Source organism: Limulus polyphemus, unplaced genomic scaffold (genome assembly GCF_000517525.1).
Source record: "Limulus polyphemus unplaced genomic scaffold, Limulus_polyphemus-2.1.2 Scaffold1180, whole genome shotgun sequence".
Lineage (NCBI taxonomy): Eukaryota > Metazoa > Arthropoda > Merostomata > Xiphosura > Limulidae > Limulus > Limulus polyphemus.
Genome location: NW_013666790.1, coordinates 297863 through 320689, shown reverse-complemented (window position 1 = coordinate 320689; position 22827 = coordinate 297863). Strand labels below are relative to the sequence as shown.

At 30.7% G+C, this 22827-nt stretch overlaps 1 protein-coding gene across 1 annotated transcript in view; it reads right to left on the bottom strand.

Annotated features, from left to right (window-relative positions):
- Positions 1-509: 509 nt before the first annotated feature.
- Positions 510-22827, bottom strand: part of LOC111086549 (galectin-3-binding protein A-like) — a 25545-nt gene continuing 3227 nt past the window's right edge. The window contains exon 2 of the mRNA XM_022389767.1: positions 510-1115. Within this exon, the coding sequence (XP_022245475.1) occupies positions 895-1115 (221 nt within the window). The 3' untranslated portion in view covers positions 510-894. The remainder of the gene's footprint in view (positions 1116-22827) is intronic.

The following is a 22827-nucleotide window of genomic DNA, read 5'->3' as shown; positions in this document are numbered from 1 at the left end:
TTGCTAGAAAACATTGTTAGCTTCATACATGATAATTGTTATTAGAAAATATTGTCAACTATATACATGATAATTGTTGCTAGAAAACATTGTTAGCTTCATACATGATAATTGTTATTAGAAAATATTGTCAACTATATACATGATAATTGTTGCTAGAAAACATTGTTAGCTTCATACATGATAATTGTTATTAGAAAATATTGTCAACTATATACATGATAATTGTTGCTAGAAAACATTGTTAGCTTCATACATGATAATTGTTATTAGAAAATATTGTCAACTATATACATGATAATTGTTGCTAGAAAACATTGTTAGCTTCATACATGATAATTGTTGCTAGAAAACATTGTCAACTACATACATGATAATTGTTGCTAGAAAAACATTGTCAGCTACATACATGATAATTGTTGCTAGAAAACATTGTTAGCTACATACATGATAATTGTTATTAGAAAACACTGCCAATTATATATATATATATATATATGTGATAATAGTTGTTAGAAAACATTTAAGCGAAGTACATGTTAATTGTTGTTAGAAAACAATCTTAGCCAATTTCCTGCTATCTGACCGAAAAACAAAATATGTTTTGTTCTTTTTGTTATTCTCATTGTGTCTCTTAGGTTAACCGATCCCTTAATGCTGAAAACAACAACAACAAAACAAACAGAATGCAACAATATTTTTGATTGTATTAATTAAATTTCTCGCATTCAAAAGTCTATTTTGTTCATCTCTGCTGTTCTCAGCTTAAAATAGTTGCTTCTCCAAGATCAAAATTATTGAGCCAGTAAAGAACTGTGTGATTTCAGTTATTATAAATATCATTATGAGGAATATCACACGCATCTTAATATTAAAATTATTCACTTTACAAAATTAACTTGTAATTTGTGGTACTATACAAACGTTTAGACTTTCAATTGAAATAGGTTCGTCGTTCTGGCTTTGTAATGTAGATGGCGACGTGTTATTCTCAAGACACTTCACACCAGCCGCCTCTATTTCAAGGCAATCGTGAATACCCCAGCCGTCGAAGGCACAATCTTGTAAACGCTCTTCATTCCCAGAACAATACAGATTGTCTATCCATATTAGAGCTATAAAATAAACAGAAAGAAACATTTGACGTGCATGTTTATAGAAGTTATTTTTTTATATTTACGAACACTTCACTATTTACAGACAAAAAAACTTGAGAAGAGATTAGATACTTAGAAATTTTTAAAGGACTTCCATTAATCAGCACAATGTCATGACACTTACCCTTGGAAATGTAAGTGACCCCAAAATAACGCTTGAAGCCACATAGAAGAATCTTAACAGATTTCCCATGATGCCCCAAATGAACAATACTTTTCTCAGTCTTGTGTTGTTTCTTTAACTTATAAAACAGGTTTTTACAGACACTTTTAACAAATGATAAATTTTGGCAAGAATGATTGCTTACGAAATATCTCCTAAGCTGTTTATCAAGACTTTTAGCATTGGTGATATTATTGCAAGGATTTTCCTGAAACACATTTTATTAACATGAATATTTATGGGCGAAATTCAGAACATTAATCAGAGTCATAATATAACATGCATTCTATAGATATAAACAATAAGTAATTTTTTAAATAGTCTCAAATTTTATATTTATGATTAAGAAACTAGAAGAAGTAGAGAAACAAATACCAAATTAGGATGTAAGGTGGTATGTTTTTTACACACATGTTTTGTGTATTACGATTTCATTACATTTAAATTCCGCTGCTTTTCATCACATGTTTCTAATATGGAAGTGATTAGTTGAGGTTATCCTTTCACCATCATGAATTGACGTCATAGCTACGTAATCGAAAAGCTAGAAGCAGGTTTTTTCTTTCTATGTCTCTTTTTTTTTTTGTTTTTGGTTTCTGATTGAAAAGTTTAGCGCTGTATACAAGTAATTAAAATACAGAGGCCGAAAGAATTTGACCTTTACATTATAAATGTAAAATGGCTTCGCTTTCTCTTCGCCAGTCGGGTGTTTATTTCAAGAAATGATCCAGTGTATGACTTTATAGATTGTCAGTATTCTTAACTAGGGGTGGTAATCTGTCACTTACTAGGTGCACGTGATTCCAACACCCCCACGTGCACGTTCGCATGCTGGTATGCACGTAGCATTTTTATCAGTGATGTATGGTCATTTCGTGAAGAAAAAAATGCAAGTTAAAAGAAAAAACAAAAACATTTTAATATTTTGTTTCGCAATTAATGTCACCCGTTAATTTACTTAAAACTTAAAAAAACATTGTTTTTATTGTTTTTTGTCATAGAAAGCATAACGGATTAAACCTATAATTTTAATTTCAATTTAGTATTCGAAAGTAAAATAAATTAGAAACTCAATTCAGAAGAACTTTATTAATATATACGTCTATGCAGAAGCTATCAAAAATAGAAACTTACTTTCTGTGGCAATAAGAAACCATATTTAAGTTAGATTTTTGTGTTCAAAAAATGGTAAGAAATATCCGAGTCAGATGTAGAGAATTTTTCAAAGGTGAAATTAAGTCGATGTAAATGCATCACATTTTAAACCGCTACAAGGAATCTGTGTTCCACCGGATATATCGAGAAACAGATATTTAAATCAGTTACAGATCCACGTTGTTAATAAAGAGAATTAATGCTTTATCCGGGATTAATGCTATCAGATTTGTTACTCTGGTGAAGAATCAAAGATTCTGTAGGTCTTTGTTGACGCAATTCTACCACCCTTAATTAAAAAAAACCATTACAGATCTTTGGCAGCGCACTTCCACCATCTCAAAAAAAAAAATATTATAGGTGTTTGGTAGCACATCCTCCATCCCAGGAAAACCGTTATAGGTGTTTCATAGCGCACTTCTACCACCCCAGGAAAACTACTATAGATGTTTGTTAGCGTGTTTGTACCACCTCAGGAAAACAATTATAGGTGTTTGGTAGCACAGCCTCCACCATCCCAGGAAAACTATTATAGGTGTTCAGCAGCACCCTTTCATCACCTCGAAAAAACCATTTTAGGTGTTTGGCAATACATCACCAACCATAAGAAGAACATTATAGGTGCAATCAGGAAAGAAATAGGTTTTTCAGATTAATACCCTAAGTGCATTTATTTGTTTGTTGTTAAGCAAAAAGCTACAAAATGGGTTATCTTTGCTGTGCCCACCACGAGTATCAAAATTCGATTTTTAACCCTGAGAGCCTTCAGGCTCGCTGCTGAGCCACTGGTGGGCACTTTAGGTGTAATTAAGGCTTATTTGAACCCATAAGCTCTCCGTTGATCTGTTGCCCTTAACTCTTTCGTAACAACATTTATAAATAATCTCACTCATTCAGTTCCAGGTTCATTTCTAGAAATATACATAAACACATGTACTGTTATATAATTACTTATATCTCGCTTATCATTAGTCATGTAAACATGATTTTTTAAAGGTTTCCAGCTTAAAATATTTCTCAGATTGTGAGACATGTTAAAAGTAAAATGATTATTGATTATCGATATTCCCTTAAATATGTCTTCTGCTTAAGTTACATAGCTTGAAACTTTATAAAGTTACTACATTTAAAGATAATTGATCATTTTAAAAGATGTTTACAGTTGTAATGTATTTAGAAGTTTGGTCTTCATAATTTACAAACCTTTTCTCTCTATATATAATTCTAGTGGGTATACATTTAAAACATAGAAGTAAAAACACTTACAATTTATTTAAAGAATTGTGAAAGCCAAACAACACTAATACATATGGGACTCCTGTGAGTTTAGTGGATCATTTGACTTATCACTTTAGTTGATTGTGACGTTGATTTGTTGTTTTTGATAGAAATTTTCTAACTTATTACAAGGAAATCTTCCTACATGCAGATGCACGTGTACGTACGTCATCGCAAGCAGATGTAGAGAGGTCTACGTATGTGTGATTCGCTGTACGAAAACTAGTGGACGAAACGCTTTAGAACTTGGATGCAGAGTGTCATATCATAATGCGAACCAATTACTCTTTACCGCTTGGTGTCGCAAGGGTTGTAATTTGTAGGGCTCGGGAAGCTGGAAAATCATTATCATCTTACTAATTTATATGTCCTACATAACCTTAGTTTTTTTACTGCTTATTTATAGCAAATTACATTATTCTTAGTGGTGCTAAAATACTAACATTGACTTACATGCAATCATTACTATGATCACGTAAGTTATGGCATCTGTAAAGTATGCACAGATATGAAAAATCACAAACTTATGATAGCCTACTAACAGTGAATAATGAATGTTCAGGCTAATAGTTTATAAAAACTTCCACATGTTGTTTAGAATATTTTTCTTCCATTCCAGTCACCCGACCCAGTTCTCCTTCTGACGCCACATGTTACACCCACTCACAGGACGTGACCTTTCTTCACGTGCTCTATTTCCTTCCCAGAACATTTTCTTTTGTTGCTTACGATGTTGCACGAAGAAAGAGATGAATATGATATTCGATAATTTTGATAAGCAATATTAGAATGCTATCTTGTTAACAGGGAGAATACGTTAACTTTATTACGAATAGATGAACAGACAGATATTCAGACAGAGAGAGAGGGAGGCAAGTAGATAGATAAATAAACGAACGGACAGACGGAAAGATAGGTTCATCATACAGTCTTCTTAATCATACAAATTATTAAAACATTATACAATTCACACAGTCTTGTTTGACCAAGGCGTTGGAGGTGACGACACAATAAGGGTATAAGAGTGACAAGAACGCTTCCGTGATCAAGTTTCCAAAAAACCGTTTTACATGCAAACTTATGCCGTCAATCTTTGTATGCATCTTGAACCATCCCATTAGCGTTGTACCCAGACATATGTAATATTACGACGTAACCTTATCTTCAAGCCGAGTTGGGCATTAACCAGATCATCACGTGTACCGTTAACGGTTGTGTGCATTTTGAACCTTCCCATTAGCATTGTCCCCAGAGAGATGTAATCTTACAGCTTGGCCTCATCTTCAAGCCAAGATGCAGATTTGCTTGCTCATCATAAGTGGCGTTTTAGAGCCTGATGAAGCCTGCAGAATGGTTTATGGACTTATTATGTTTTCGCATGACACAGAAGAGCGAGGAATTCACCTTAAATCATAAGAATTTTGAGTCACAAGTGGATAAAATCTTTGTCATATTTAACGTTTATATATTTCATTCATGATAATCCACTGTCCTTGAAGTCTATGTATGTCAATAGTTAAACAACCTGCTAAAAATTAAGTTGTTTATATTAACGTCATATTGTCTTTTGAGTGTTACCAGGTGTTGATAAGGAGACATTTTAAGCACTTTTTTTTACACAAACTACAAACTACGGTCGAAATCTATCAACACCTATTGCGAAATTTGAAAATATTTTTACGAAGTTTCAAGCAGCAAGAAGAGGCTCAACCCTCACATTATCAACTTATTTACTACCGTTCACTACTGGTGAGGTCCACGTATCGTGTCATATTGTTTTAATCAGTTAACGTTTTTCTATATTTGAGAATGAATTTCCTTGCGAAGAACGCCTATCGGGGGAAAGAGGGGAGGTAAAGCATGCTCTAATAGCGTTGACTATCACACTGAAACACAACTTCGCACAACGCATACTTTAAGTCGCCAACGGGAATTAAGTTTCAAAATTGTTACCATATACACTGCTATAAGTAGAAATACTAAATTTATCACCAAACTTAATTAATCAAGTAATCTTTCCAGTTTTCTGTCCTTGTTATTACAGAGCATGCGCAATTAGTCTTTTTTTTTTGTTTTTTCATATACCTTTTTTCTCTATTACATTCATAAACAGCACCCTTTTATATACCCAATCAATCAGATAGTGTTTGATACTTTTAAGAAAAATACAAAATAACACCTTTCTTGCAGGCTGTTAAAGTGACCCCAACAAGGAAGTTTGTTTTACGTATGTTTCTTATGAATAAATGTTAAACAAGGGTATAGAGTTTCTTCCAAGTGAATACTATATAGCTGCGGATATCCATTCCGAAACATATACCTCAAGAACAGGCCTTCAGGCTTCATGCGTATGTGTTTCGTAACTATTCAATGTTACACAGAATAATATATGTTCATTTGTCGTAAGTGTTTATTGCTACACAGAGTATTATCCGTGTATACACAGTGTTACACAGAATAATATACGTGTATTTTTCGTCAGTTTTAGTGTTAAACAGAATACTATGTATGAATAAAGCTTAGAGGGTATATGCTATGACACATAAATCATATATCTATGTTTAAATATCATATGGGTTATCTCTAAATAAAACACGTTCTTATTCACATTTTTGCAATGCCCTTCAACTTATAATGTTTACAGCAATATATATGTAAATATATATATATAGAAACTGATGTATACCCGATTCTTATCTTTACTACGGAACTTATTTTAATGTAATATCAGACAAACTACTGACCAGCAGAAAGCTATAACATATCATACAATTCAATTCGTAGCTCGTAAGCACTAATGTTATAACCTTTGCCCTACTTTCATTTCGAAAATGACAAAGAAAAAGAAAAAGCACAAACAGAAACTGGTATTCAAAATACAAAATATATCAGTATCTTCAATTAAATTATTGTTTCTCATAGCTTATGTGTAAATTTATATAACTATATGTTTACCAGCGTTTCTGACCAATGTTATATAGGTATATGTTTACAAGGATTTCTGAGCAATGTTATATAACTATATAATTACCTGGATTTCTGTGCAATGTTATATAAGTGTATCTTTATCAAGCTTTCTCGGGAATGTTATTTAAATGTATATTTACTACGGCTCCTGAGCAATATTAGGTAATTATGTGTTTACCAAGGCTTCTAAGCATTGTTATATAACTATATGTTTATCAGGGTATTTGAGCAATGTTTATAACAGTATGATTACCAAGGTTTCTGGGTAATGTTACATCACTACATGTCTATCAGAATTTTTAAGAAACTTTACATAACAACATCTTTACAGGAGGTTTTAAGCAAGGATATATAACTATATGTTGAACAGAGTTTCTGAACGATGTTGAATAACGATATATATATTAGGATTTTTTGAGCAATATTATATAACTATATAATGAATAAAGTTTGTGAACAATGTTATACATATCTATATATTTACCAGGATTTCTTAGTCATGTTATACAACTATATGTTGAATAGTTTCTGAACAATGTTTAATAACGATATAGATACCAGGATTTTTGAGCGATATTATATGACTATATAACGAAAAGTGTTTGCGGCCAATGTTGTATATCTGTATATTTACCAGGGTTTCTTAGCCATGTTATATAACTGTATGTTTAATAATGTTTCTGAACAATGTTATATCTTTATATGTGAAAGCCAAGCCACTGTCTGTTCGTAACGCCCCTTTGTTGGTAACGCCCGACTCTCTGTTGGTAACAATCAAATTGGCACAGTAATTTGTCTCAAGCGGAAGTCTCGAGCTTAAGACCCATTGGTGATTTTTTTATTACTTTTTTAATTACTAGCTCATCAAGTTTAGGGCAAGATACTACCATATTAGGAAAACCACAATAGCATAATAGTTTAAATTATGAATTTGAATCATTTGTTAAGATTCTTTTGTATAGGCTGTGTGTCATAGTGTATTTATCGCTCGACTATAATGTGAAAGTCACGTATTCAAATCCTAGTGTAGTGGTGATTTTTTATTATTATATTTATATATATATATATTATCATATTCACAGCAATATATTTAAATATTAGAAAAAATATGAATGTAATTATAGAATAAATCAAGGATAATATCATATTATATAAGAAACATCAATGACTGTATGTGTCAAAAACAATTTAAATATCTTTCCAACCAATAGATGGCGATAGAATTCATTTTTATTGATGTTTCTCAACTTAAGTAAAAGATTCTTAAAAATTTAGTCAAAAAAATTATAAACATTTTGGCAAAAAATTTTACCTTTGTGTATTTACTCTTCACCAGTCGAGTGGGAATGTAGTTTATAACTTTCTTTAATTATTAACTCATAATGTTTAGAGGAAGATCTTATGAGATTTGGATAAACCAGAATAACATGATAGTTTATATTGAGGATATGAATTATTTGTTAAGATTGTGTATCACAGTAGTTGTCATACTTAACTATCACATGGAAGATTCGAGTTCAAATTTTAGTTGAATCGGGATTTTTATGTTAATTTTTAAAATATATTTTTCTGACTATGTATTATCATATTTACAGAAAGATATTTGATTATTTGGAAAAATACGAATACCATTATAGATTAAGTTGGGGACCATATTATATCACATATAACCACCAGTGTCTGTCTGTCTTAAACACAACGTAAATATCTTTTCAACCAAAAAAATAATGCTACAATATATTATTATTGATGTTTTTCAATTTAGATAAGATATTTTTTTTAATTTACTCCAAATATTTTATAAGTACTTTTATAAAAAGTTATGAATTAGTGTATTTGCCCTTCACCCTAAAATTCTTTGGCTTTACCATCAGTATTAATAAATAGCAGGGTCAGACATTTGATCATATAGGAATCTTTCTTTTTTAGGCATGATTCGATCTATGAGATTTTATCAAGAAGAAGAGTTGAACATAATATAACATAAAAATATACAAAAACCAAAACTGTAATCAAGAACCTTTTACAGGAGATGAACAAATATACACAAAAAATGCTATTTTTGTGAAATATTAGTAAAAGGATAAATATTCTTTATACATATATTTTTACTATAATATAATTACATTTTAGAAAACATGTTCATAAAACATATATAGAGTATATAGAAATCAACTTTACGTAAAACAGACTAAGAGGTTCTTAAAAACTTCTTCAGAAAAGGCAAGACAATCTTACTAATGTTAAAGTTATTTCGACAACTAAAATTAGAATCACTTTATTTGTGTCTAAGTGACTTTTTTGTTTTCAGTTTATTTACAAATGGCAGAGTGTATTCATTCTCAAACGAGATCTTTCTAAAGTCGACTAATTCTTCAAATATGGCTTAATCCGAAGAACAGACTAAAGTTATTTACTCAAGAGTTTTTACTGCAAAAAAAATTATGAGTTTGGGGATGTTGGAATTAAAATTGTTGGTATCTACCATAATCTATGGGGTTTTTTCGACAAAATTCGTTTTAAAACGGCCATTTTTAATAGCTGTAATATTAATATAACGAAAACATAAGCTACTTGAAGCTCATTTACTCATTTAAAACTAAATATGTGGGTTAGTACTGTTTAATGAAAATTAATTTAAAAAAATGATTCTAGTTATACGATAAAAGTGTCACCAAAATACTATTTCCATCTTTTAGATGGCTGTGTATAAATATATATATATATATATTCAATATATCGAAGAACCACAATATTTCCATTAATCTGTTGATAAACTTACTTGCGTTATTAACATCAAAATTCGTTTTACATAGACAAACAATTGAAATGGTTTCAAGTAATAATTCAGTCCAATTTTAAAGCTTTTAGGTCTTAATTCAGTGACTTTATAAGGAAAAATCGCTGGGAATGTAAGCAACAATATTACATGAACCAGTAGCACAATTTCTTTTGAAATGATAGATATTTTGGTTATAAACAAACATTTCATGATTATTAACACCAAATTCCGTCTTATTAGTTAAAAGTTAAGGAATATTAGCAAGTAAAATATAGATGTGATACAAATGTGAAACAACGAAAGACAGAGTCGGTCTATAGGGAATACCTGACTGGTTAGTCTTTGGAAACCAATAAAACCTGAAAATAACATCACCATAACCATGTAACTTAAGCTGTTTCTTAAGATTTTTAGCTGTCTTAACGTATGTCCTCAGATTATTCAAAGGTTTTAATAAATCTTCATTGTAGTGACTTCTGTCAACCACCACAGTTGTATTTATTTTATCTGCCGGCAAAAGGTAATACACTTAAATATATTTTTATATTTTTACCTTGAATTTCAAAATTGGAAGTGAACACCTCTCCCCCACCAGATTTGTTCATTACATTGTTGTTGGTCTGATTCCCACTTCAACATTTTGGTTTGGTCACCTCTTCTCAGCAGCAGTTTTGAACAACAACACATCCATTGAAACCACTTCGTGCTAATGTGTATCTTACTTTTCCCGAGGTAACACTCATTTCTGTATTTACAGCAAGATCTGTATTCTATTGCCATCTGTCTCGTAAAGAACATATTCTGACATACTCAATATCTCTTTTTGACGTTTTCAGTTTTCTATCTCGACCTCTTCTATTATTATATTCTGCCATTGTCTGTCATGTAAAGAACATATCCGGAGATACTTAGAATCACTTTTCTAATGATTCGGATTTCCTCTTCTTATTTCATCAACTTTATCTAAGTTGAACTCATTCCTATCAGGAATTGTCTCATACTGATGTAAGCATAACAAATTGTTGTTTATTTCTGTAATCACAAACTCATAATTTAGAAATAGTTTTTGTTTCTTACCAGCGTCATATTACTTTCTTTCTTCCTTCACCTCTCTTGGTCTATTCGTTCTCTCTCACATCTCTATGTCTTTTTTTTCCTTTCCCCTTTTTATTGAACTTCTGTCTTTTACACCCCTTTCTCAAACGAGCGTGGAACAAGCCGCTTTCTTTCTCACCTTGCACCTGTTACTCGTATGTTAGATCACAACGTTTCTTAACCATAGGAGCTCTCGTAGCCTCAACATCGACTGAACTTAGAAAGGTAGCCGCTAATCAGGTCATTATCTAATGACTTAGAGTACTATAATTCTCTAATTCCTTAAAGACTGATCAAAGGCCCGCCGCTTTCTCATCTCTCTCAACTTCAACCGATGTTCCTTACACCTAACTTCATAACACGAATTTTTATCTAGATCACTCCTATTACTAACAGTACCATTTTTATCCAACCTCTTCAGAGTCTTCGATACAGCTCTCCAAGTAAATCATAGAGTCTTGCTAATAATTTTCGCATGGAGTATCACTGATCAGCCAAACTTTTAATTTATATATTTCTTTCAGTCCTGGGAGCCATGGTTGTATGTACTATACTACTATTACTATTAGAAATGCTTGTACTTTTATAGGCTTTAAACTGGTATGGTATTTGTGGTAATTCATAATTAATTGGATAACATCCAAACACAATGTAAACCCTCCATAAGTAACTGTACTCCAGCGCAGTTAATTTTAACACGATAAAGGGGGTAGCATTCCCATAGTAATTGGTTTTTATACCCTTGTTACTCACTGATTCCATAATTATTCCCAATATTCTCTGTACTATATGTTTACTCAAAATATGAATACCTTTGTGCAAGCTATATATTTGTTTGGATTTCTGAATACAGTTTATCAACTACTTGTTTGCTCGATTTTTGGCATAAATTTGTAAAACTATACATATTTTCCATCATTTATGTGTACAGTGTATAGAATAGACGTTTATTCTACTTTTGAAATAGGTGTATATAAACTGTATTTTTACAAGGTTTTCTACTATATGCTTGCTCGAATTTTGAAATAACTTTGCTCGTACTGTATATATTCTAGAGTTTCTGAATGTGGTATATTTACTATATCTTTGAATAGATTTTGAGCGATAACTTTGTACTAACTATATATATTTACAAATGTTTCTAAATAATATATATATATATATGCTTATGTTCACAATGGGCTAAGCAACCAAGTTATTCTGCTATGTTTTTGGTATAGCCATGTCTAATTTTGAACTGTAGACCAGAGAGAAACCAACCAGTTTGTAGTAACTGCTTTGAAACAGAAATAAAAAAGTTTCTGCGCACAGTATATGTAACTCATATGTAACTCATATGTATCTTAGTTTGGAATATATTGGTACTGATGATACATATTCGAGCTTTATGAATACAACATATATGTACATTATGTTTACCAAAGGTTTTGTATAGTACAGGTATTATATGCTAGCGAAATAGTGAAAATGTGTAAAAATCGTATGTTTACCAGGCTTCTGAATATTTCACATGTGGAGTATCTTTATGCAAGCTTTTGAATAAAGTTTTTACAAACGATATATTTTCCGAGGTTTTTGCATTTTGTATCTGTCCTAAATGTTTAGTCGAGAATTAGAATCATTTCGTATTATTTGCCATGGTTACTAACTATGATATAGCGGACATAGTGTGGTTGAAATATTATTATACACTCTTGTTCTTGAAAAATTAAGGGACTGAACAAAGAAAGTAGTGTTAAAAAGTATAATAAACTCAAGACTAATGTCATATGATAAGTATAATTAATGTTCAAACTATAAGGTATTTAAAGACCGACCTGTCTCAGAATAACTCAGAACGGTTTGTGCACGAACCATTTTCGTAAGAACTTTTGTAAACATAACCAACAACATTTTCTGGGTAAATATTCTAATAATAGAAAACAAAAATTACATTTATTATGATTATGTAAAATTCGTCTGTTTAGTAAGTTATATTCTGTAAGAATATTATCAAATCCAGGTTTTATAACAGTAAAATTTTAGGAGAATTTACCAGTAAGTTCAAATGTATATCTCATGAGTGATGGTTTACCCTCGAAGACACAAATCGCATGAACAGAGGTAGTACTATTTATTTGTATCGTGCATCAGTAACGTGATTCGAAGCTACATTTTCAAGACATTTTGGTGGTGGCAGTAATATACGTAGTGTAAGTTTACTCCTTCAAATAACCTGCAATACATATACTGTCAAGAACTCTTAAAACATATATAGAGCACAGATATATATTTTATCAAGACTATGTTAAATACATAGTTCTTACCAATTTGTATATTCAGAAATCTTTATGTGCGTATAATTTATGTAAGTCCATTACAAAACTCAATTAAACATACAATATATGTGTCTATGGAAAATTCATGGAGAATACACAGTTCGTACATAGCTATTCCAAACTCTTTATATGCACAAAACCGGATAAATATATAACTTATAGAAAGCTGTTATGGAACTCCTGAAGATATATAGTACATAATTATATACACAAGACCGGATAAATATACAGCTCATAGAAAGCTGCTAGAAAACTTCTGAAAATATACAGTGAATAAACTATTTACACAAAACCTGGTAACTGTATAACTTGTTCAAAGATACTGTAAAACATTTAGTGATTACACTATATTCAGAATTCCTAGTAAAGTTTATTTGCACCAAGGCAATCTAAAATTCCAGTAATATACAGTACATGTACTACATTAAACAAAATATTTGTAAATATAAAGTTTGTGAAATGTCATTCAAACTTAAACTAACTTCTAGTCAATATATAGCCTGCTCAATATATGGTTTGCACAAAGTATTCCAAAATTTATATATTTTATATTTTCAGGAGTTCCATAACAACTTTCTATAAGTTATATATTTATCCGGTTTTGTGTATATATATAATTATATACTGCATATTTTCAGGAGTTCCATACCAGCTTTCTATAAGTTATATATTTATCCGGTTTTGTGTATATAATTATATGCTGCATATTTTCACGAGTTCCATACCAGCTTTCTATAAGTTGTATATTTTAAGGTTTTGTGTATATATAATTATATACTGCATATTTTCAGGAGTTTCCTAATAGCTTTCTATAAGTTGTATATTTTTCAGAGCTCCAGCAGATAGTGAGCATAAGATAAGTCACTCAAGTTTAGCAGTGACTTTGAACAAATTACGTATTCATTAAAGTTACTGCTCCTAATACACATAATATTAGTTAAGCAGATGGGTGTAGATTTTTGGAGAAAATTTGCTAAAAACACCATATTTCGCTACTACTTGTCAATTGTCTTGCTGGAAGATGAATCCCATTCCAACAGATTTTGTTCCTGATGGTATGACAAGATGGATAACAATTCGCCTGTACCTATTTGTAGTGAAGATGCCATTAATTTTGTACAGATCTCTAACAACATTGGCTGAGAGGCAGCCTATACTTTTATTGATTCCCACACCATGTTTCATTGTTACCATTCTCCTCTCTGCCATCAAACAAACGTTCGTTTATTAATGCTCAAGTATTTGAATTTGGATTTATATGTAAAGAGCACCCGCTTCCAGCTTGTCTCCTACTGTTGTTTGAAGTTTGCTGCTCGTTTCAGCCTGTTGGTTTGGTTATCTTTCATAAGCAACGTTTTATGAGCAGTGACACATCTATTGAGATCACTTCGTGCTAATACGTTTTCACACATGTATTTAATGCTAGGTCATTCCACGATCTCTACTGGATTGTCATGTTTCACGTACAGACCATACCCTGAGTTACTTAACATCACCTTTGAAGAGTCTGAGCTTACTAGCTCGACCACTTCTATTATCAACTGTGATAGTTTTATTTACCCTTTTCAGAGTTTTCACACAGCTTGTACTGAAACATGAAACTTCATCACAATCTTTTGATTTCTACATTTTTATAATGTGGAATTTCTGTCCTGGGAGTTACGAGCACTTTACCTTAGTATTGCTGGGTATAGTATGACTGCTTGCACTTTTATTGGCAATATTATAGTTTGGTACTGTCTGATTGGTTTCTTGACAGCTAATCCCAGTGTAAACTATCAACACATATTCACTCTGTTACAGATAATTCTCATACAATATAGGGAGGAAGAATCCCATAATAATTGCATTTTACACCCATTTTATTCGCTATTTCCATAATTATTTTTAATTATACATATGCTATATATATTTACTAAACTTTTCTAATAATTTTGTATAAAACTATGTTTGTACCACAGTTTCTTAATATCATGTTTGCACTATTTGTGTATCCGACCATTTATAAACAATTTTTTGCCTGATTTCTTAGGAACCTTATACGAATCACATATTTATCAACAACTCCGTATTAGTTATGTATCATATCAGTTTCGGTGTAGTATTAAATTATCTTTATATTTACGAAATGTTTTGAAATAAATTTTTGGACGAAAAATGTTTTCCAGTGTTCCCAAAATACTTAAAGAAATACTAATTTACATATTTTCTGGATAAAAGTTTTGGATAGTTTTTAAAGTTTTTAAACGTTTTATAAACACTGTAATTTAGAAAGCTATGAGAGAAATGTATGGTAATTTAAAGTTACTAGTGTTTCTAGATAGCTTTAAGTGCAAATTTACGTATTTGCCGGGGATTTAAGAGAAAATTCAGATACATTTGGATTGCTAATGTGCTCAAAGACATATACAGTTACCGACAGTTTTTAATGACAGTTTTCTTTATAATCTGAAATACTATCACAGAAACTGTACTGTCATTTCATATTTGACCTGGTTCCTGTGGAACTAATTCAGGCATGGCATAGTAGTTAGCGTGCTGGACTGTGAATCATAAGATCAATGATTGTGTCCCGTTGCCATAGAAAGAAACAAAAATCATTTTCTTCACATTAACATCATTTGTGCATTATAAGAATGACTGTCAACTCCCACTAATCGACTAGTGTAGCCCAAGAGTACAAAACTAAGGATGTTTAGCGAAGATAGCCCTTGTGTAACTTTGTGCATTTATTCAAACCAACCGACAATTCTGTGCAACTTTGCAACGGCACATATTATTTAATGTTTCAAAGAAATGTTAATGATACTAGCTGTTTGAAAGCTCAGTTCAATTTTTACAATGCTATTCTTCATTTTTAGATATCGTCTACGGATAACTTTAAAAATTGTTAATAATTTCATGGGATTCTAAGTATCTTTATTGAAACTTGTTAGCTACTCGAGATCCCGAGTCACTGACATTCGAATAACTTTAGCGAAATAGGATGTGTTCACTGTGATTCCTGAGTAACCTCTCTGGTACTATATTTTCATTGAATAAAACCAATAACTCCTTAATACTACCAGCCTTTTGAAATTGTTTCATAGATGTCATGTATTTACTACAGGACCATGATAACTTCACATTTTTATCAAGATTTGGGAATCACTTTTAATACCCTAATATTAGTATTCACTAGTAACTAAACGATACTAAAGACACTTCATAACTATGAACATACTACTGCCAAAGTGATAAAGGCACACTTTCAAACCGCTGATATATTGAGAATTGCTCCTATTGTTATAATTTTGGAGTAACTTTACAGGTATTTTGAATTCAACAATATTTCTCTTTTTGAACGACTTACGTTTAGCAGAACCCCTAATCAACATTGTATATGATTTATATTTAACAGAACGTTTGAAAAACATTAAAAATGGTTCATATTTACCAGGCCTTATATTAAACTTTACAGACATTTTATATTTAATAATGATTCTGATGAGATTGATAATTGATTTAAATTCAGAAGATGTCAGCAAGCTACATACTAAACTTCCCAGACATTTTATATTTAAGAGTAATTTTTGATGAACTTGGTAAGTGATTTAAATTCAGCAGCGTTCATAACCAATAGCACAGAAAATCTATATCCAGCAGGTCTTATAAGCAACAGATGGCGTATATTTAGCAGTAAACCTGTTAATATGTTTAACTACGTGCTCCAGAAACTCACTGAATAGAAGCTTTAAGCAAGTTTACAGAATCTTTGACTATTATGAATGATTCAGAGCAATCCTGTAATACTTTAACATGCTTCATTGATAATATATATATTTATTGTGGTTCTTGACAAGCTTTTGAATACTTAATATTTAGGTATATTAAGAAATTTTACAAACATTACATGTTTACCAGGGTTTGGAGTGTTAAATATAGTGCATGGAGCAGCTTAGATGGACCAACAGTTCCCTTTAATAGTGGGTAGGTGCCAGAAAATTTGAAGCTGGCTAATGCTACTCCTCTTTTTATGGGAAGTGATAAAAATTTTCCCAGGACCAATTATCAATTAGGCCAATTATCCTTACATTAGTGGTAGAAAACGTTTTTGAAAGTCTGACAAAAGATGCTTTGCAAAGTCGTTTAACAAAGTTTAAAATTTGAATATGTTACTGCTTATGTAGTTAAGGGTAGTGGTGTGGATTTGGTGTATTTGGATTTTCAAAAGCATTTGACAAGGTGTCATATAAAAGGCTTGTTAAAACGTTATTTCTGTAAGTGTGGAGGATTGGTTGGGTCATTGTACAAAAACTGGCGAGACGGTAGAAAGCAGGGGTTGTTATAAATGAAGCTCAGTCAAACTGAATTAATGTCACAAATAAGGAACCTCAGGGCACAGTGTTAGGACCTTTGCTCTTTTTGATTTACATCAGTGACATGCATGAAGGAATAATCAATAAAGTATTTAAATTTTCTGAGGATAATAACGTTTTGGGTGATGCTGACTGTGAGATAGGTGCTGCTGTTTTACAAAAGGAATTGGATCATTTGGTGAGTTGGCCAAATAAACGACAAGTAGTTTTTAATTATAATAAATTAAATGTAAAGCATGCGAGATGTCATAATTTGAATTATAAGTATAATTTTGATGGGAATAACCTTAATTGTGAAAAAGAAGAAAATGATTTTGGTGTTCTGGTTGAATAGTGGATATGGCAGCCTAAATTGACCAACAGGTCTCTTGTTATCCTTAAATTACATGTACATGAATGTATGTGATATTCACTGGAGTTCTTAAGAAACTTTACTATAATTACATATTTACTAGGGTTGTGGAAGAACTTTAATCATAATTATGTTCAATAGAGTTCTTTAGTATTTTTATCAACAGGATAGATGTACACATTTTTGTTTATTAACTTCGTTTATATTTGTGAAGGTTCCTCCACTAATGATTAACAAAAGGATAATTTACAACACCTGATCAATGGTGGACATCTGCCGTTACAGATGTTGAACATTCATTCGTGATTTTGAGAATCTCACAGATTATCTGTATTTAGCAGAACTACTGAGTGATTTTACAGATAATTTATAATTAGCAAAACTAGTAAGTAATTTCTAATATAATTTATATTTAGCAGAAATGTCTAACAATTCATAGACAATCCATATTTGGTAATTTTACACGTAATCTATACTTGGTAGAACTGTTAAATTATTTTAGAGAGTGTCTTTGGCTGATGAACTGAAAAAATTTACACGTATTATGTACTTAGCAAACCTGATAATTAATTTTATATAAATTATATTTAGCAGGACTACTGACAAATTATTCCAACAATCTGTAAATAACGAATAACGAGTAATTTTACACATAGGATATTTTGAGTAATTTTATGCATCTATATTTAGAAAGAACTCGTAAATAATTTCTCGTTTTTACATTTAAAATGATTTTTGAAAAATTTTACAGCTAACCGATATTTAGTAGAATCCCGAGTAATTTCGCAGATATTTTATAATTAGAGCAAGTGCGGAGTAATTTTTCAGCTATTCTGTGCTTAGCAGAACTACTTAGAAAATATACAGACAGTCTATATTTAAGTAAATTTATAGATTAATTTTAGAGAGATTCTACATTTTTCACAAATGCCATGTAATTTTACATATTATTAATGTTAATGTTTGATAGAATAACGAGTAACTTCAAAGACAAATTATAGTTAGCAGAGAATAGTTATAATATATAATTATAGTTTTAAACGGGGAATATATCTAGATATGCTAAATAATTTACAGATTTTATATTTTTATCTTAACTGCTGAGTAATATTAAATATAATTTATATTTAGTAGAACTACTTAAATAATGCATAGATAATAGATATTTAGGAAATCTACTAAGTAATTTACAGATATTCTATATGTAGCAGAAATACTCAACAATTTTATGGATGATGTATATTTAGCAGGACTTCTAAGTAATTTGACAGATAATTTATGTTTAGTAGAATTAATAAGCTAATTTTACAGTAACCTATATTTTGCAGAGCCACTGAGTAATTATACATATATTCTATATTTAACAGACCTACAAAGTAATTATACTAATAACCTATAGTTAGTCGAACTGCTGAATCCTTCTTGCACATAATATTTAGTAACAAGGTTATAAAAAATCCTTTTGTCTAGCAAGGCTGATGGGGGAATTTAAAAAAAATATTTTTAACAAACACACACTGAGCAAATTTTAATTTTTTGATATTTATCTTTGATCTTCTAATCAAGTTTTAATATAATGTTGATTTAGAAGAGCCACTTACATTTTAAGAACACTGTTTTTAACACAGATACTAAGAACCTTTAAAGATTTTTAATATTTTCCAGAGGTACAAAGCAGTATCGTAATTAACATATTGTTTGAGTAGATTTACATTATATTGTATTGACCAAGGTTCCTATAAAATTTATAGATACTCTATAATTATCATATTCATTAAGAAGATTTACATTGTGTTATATAAACCAAGGTCCTAATAAATTTTATAGCCATTTTACCTTAACCTGATTGCTAGTGCTGTGAAATACGTTTATTTTCTATATATATTGTACCATGTTCAGTTTCAGTTTCCTAATAAAGTTTACTTCATTCCACACTCCCCTCTGATCCGGGTTTGTCGGGCTTTGGATCGAAAGTTCCAGGACTTGACCTTGCAATGTGCTGTATAAAATGCTCTGTTCTTTCAGCTTTGAGAAATATATAAGAATGACAATCAATTCACATTATTCGGGCGTAATCATACAGGTGACAGGTAATGGTAATTGACTGTCTTCCCTCTGGTCATCAGTTCTAAATTGAGGATAGCTATGCATGAATTTTGAATTTTCTCACCTGACTGTTAGTCCATGTATAACATAAGATGGTGTTCAGAATGTAAATACTAAAATATTTCCGTTGATATAATTGTAACAATTTATTTCCGTTAATGAGTAAAATTTTTCTTCTTTGTTAGTTCCATTTGGTAATATGTCATATGTGGCTAATTTTCCTATAAAATGCCTTGGTACGAATCTTATTGTGACGTTAACACTCAAATTACCAACTTTTTTATATCGTGCACTTCCAAAGATGCATATATATATATATATATTTCAGAATATCGAATAATTTTTGCTTGTTACAGTACAAAATGTAAAGTACTAGCCACAAAAATAGGCAAAATCACTTATTTTCTCTGTAAAATACATTAGGGACAGAAAAGTAATTAGTTAGATTAACTGCAATATTGATGATAGTTTTGTTTATTTTTTACTAATAAATCACATGTTATTAGTGCCCAAGCATCCCACTGGTAATTCTAGGATTAAACTTTTGACGAAATTTCAGCATCATCTTATTGATTTTTATGCTGTCGCTTGATGCTATTATTTGTATTCAATACAATTTGATGATTAAATTAACATCGAGTTATGTAAGGAAACTGATTTGAATTTTATTCTAACTTAATCACAAATTCTTAAAATATTCAACCAGAACTATCTCTTTATTTGTGCGACAGAAGATGGAGGTAAATCTGTCAACAATTCTGCAGTATGCTTGGTCCACAACATAACAACTGTTAATAAATATAACAGAAGTTCAATGACTTATTCGGGTGATAAGAAACAAAGAATTATAATTTATGTGCTCAGAACGTAGCATCTATCACACTCAAACATATTATGTTTTACCCAAGCCAGACTATGAATTAACCTATCTGATGCTTTAATATGTATCTCATATTAAACCAATGTAAAGAATAGATCTAGTAGACTCATAATGATGGATCTTACATCGTTTCACGGAACTAATTCTAACGTTTGATAAACTAATTCTATCGTTTGATGAAACTAACTCTATTGTTTGATGGAACTAATTCTATAGTTTGATGATCTAATTCTGTCATTCTTCTTCTTCTTAGTTCCTGTCGTACCTAGTGGAACATAGGGCTACAACAACACTTCGCCGACGGAAGTGTTGTTGCAGTTTCTGTAGCAGATTGTGATCGGGGTGGAGTTGCTAGCCCCACGCCCAATTCTGTCATTAGATGGAACTAATTATATTGTTTGATTAAACTAATTCTATCGTTTGATACAATTAATTCTATCGTTTCATACAATTAATTCTATCGTTTGATATAATTAATTCTATCGTTTGATAGAACTAATTATATAATTTGATGAAACTAATTCTATCGTTTGATAGAACTAATTATATAATTTGATGAAACTAATTCTATCGTTTGATAGAACTAATTCTATCACTTGATGGAACTAATTCTATCGTTTGATGGAACTAATTCTGTCGTTAGATGAAACTAATTCTATAGTTTGGTGAACTAATTCTGTCGTTAGATGAAACTAATTCTATAGTTTGGTGAACTAATTCTGTCGTTAGATGGAACTAATTCTATCGTTTGATGAAACTAATTCTATCGTTTGATGAAACTAATTTTATCGTTTGATGAACTAATTCTATCGTTTGATGAAACTAATTCTATCGTTTGATGGAACTAATTCTGTCGTTAGATGAAACTAATTCTATAGTTTGGTGAACTAATTCTGTCGTTAGATGGAACTAATTCTATCGTTTGATGAAACTAATTCTATCGTTTGATGAAACTAATTTTATCGTTTGATGAACTAATTCTATCGTTTGATGAAACTAATTTTATCGTTTGATGAACTAATTCTATCGTTTGATGGAACTAATTCTATAGTTTGATGGACCAATTATATTGTTTCATGGAAATAATTCTACCATTTGATAGAATTAATTATATAGTTTGATGAAACTAATACTATCGTTTGGTGAACTAATTCTATCGTCTGATGATCTAATTCTGTCGTTAGATGAAACTAATACTATCGTTTGGTGAACTAATTCTATCGTCTGATGATCTAATTTTGTCGTTAGATGAAACTAATTCTGTCGTTAGTTGGAACAAATTTTATCATTTGATGAAACTAATTCTTTCATTTGATGAAACTAATTCTATCGTTTGATAGAACTAATTCTGTCGCTTGATGGAACTAGTTTTAACGTTTGATGCAAATAATTCAATCGTTTGATGGAAAAAATTCTATCGTTTGAGAGCTAATTCTATTGTTTCATGGAAATAATTCTACCATCTGATGGAAATAATTCTACCATCTAATGGAAATAATTCTACCATCTAATGGAAATAATTCTATCGTTTGATGGAACTAATTTTATCGTTTGATGGAATTAATTTTAGGAATATCTCAATGTTTTCGTAAAATTGGGATTTCTGGATATTCCCTTTATATCGCAGCACTGACACTCTGGTTTGTTTGTTTTTTCATGTGCGGACCATAGAACTGATGAATAAGTAATCTATCTTCTATATTTATAGGCAGACATAACAAGGTTTAATTAGCAGAGTAAGAGACCAATGTCTGGAGAAAGGGAAAAATCATAGCTCGAACTAGCAATGCAATTAGTGTGTAAACAAATGCCTCACTAGGACGTAAACAAAAAATAGAATTAAAAACAAACTTAATAGCCACACATATAACAATTACACTTTGAACATTCTCAAAATAATTATCTTGTTTGTGGTAGCATCATTTAATGAAAATACCAGAGACAAAGAGCATTCATCTCGTTTCTTCTATGCTTTTCCTGATTTGAATCCTTGACTATTGCCTGTTTTAATATAACCAAGTAATCATAAATTTGTTATAAGCATTAAATGAGACAATCCATTAACTAGGCAATGCATTAAATCTCTGCAGTGTTAATAAAAAAGAAATTCAATTTACCGTTCCAAAAATAATTAAATAATATTATTACAAAATATTAAATAAAGTTTGTAGTTTTGGACATCATTGATGAATTAAGTTGAATTGAATATTCTTACC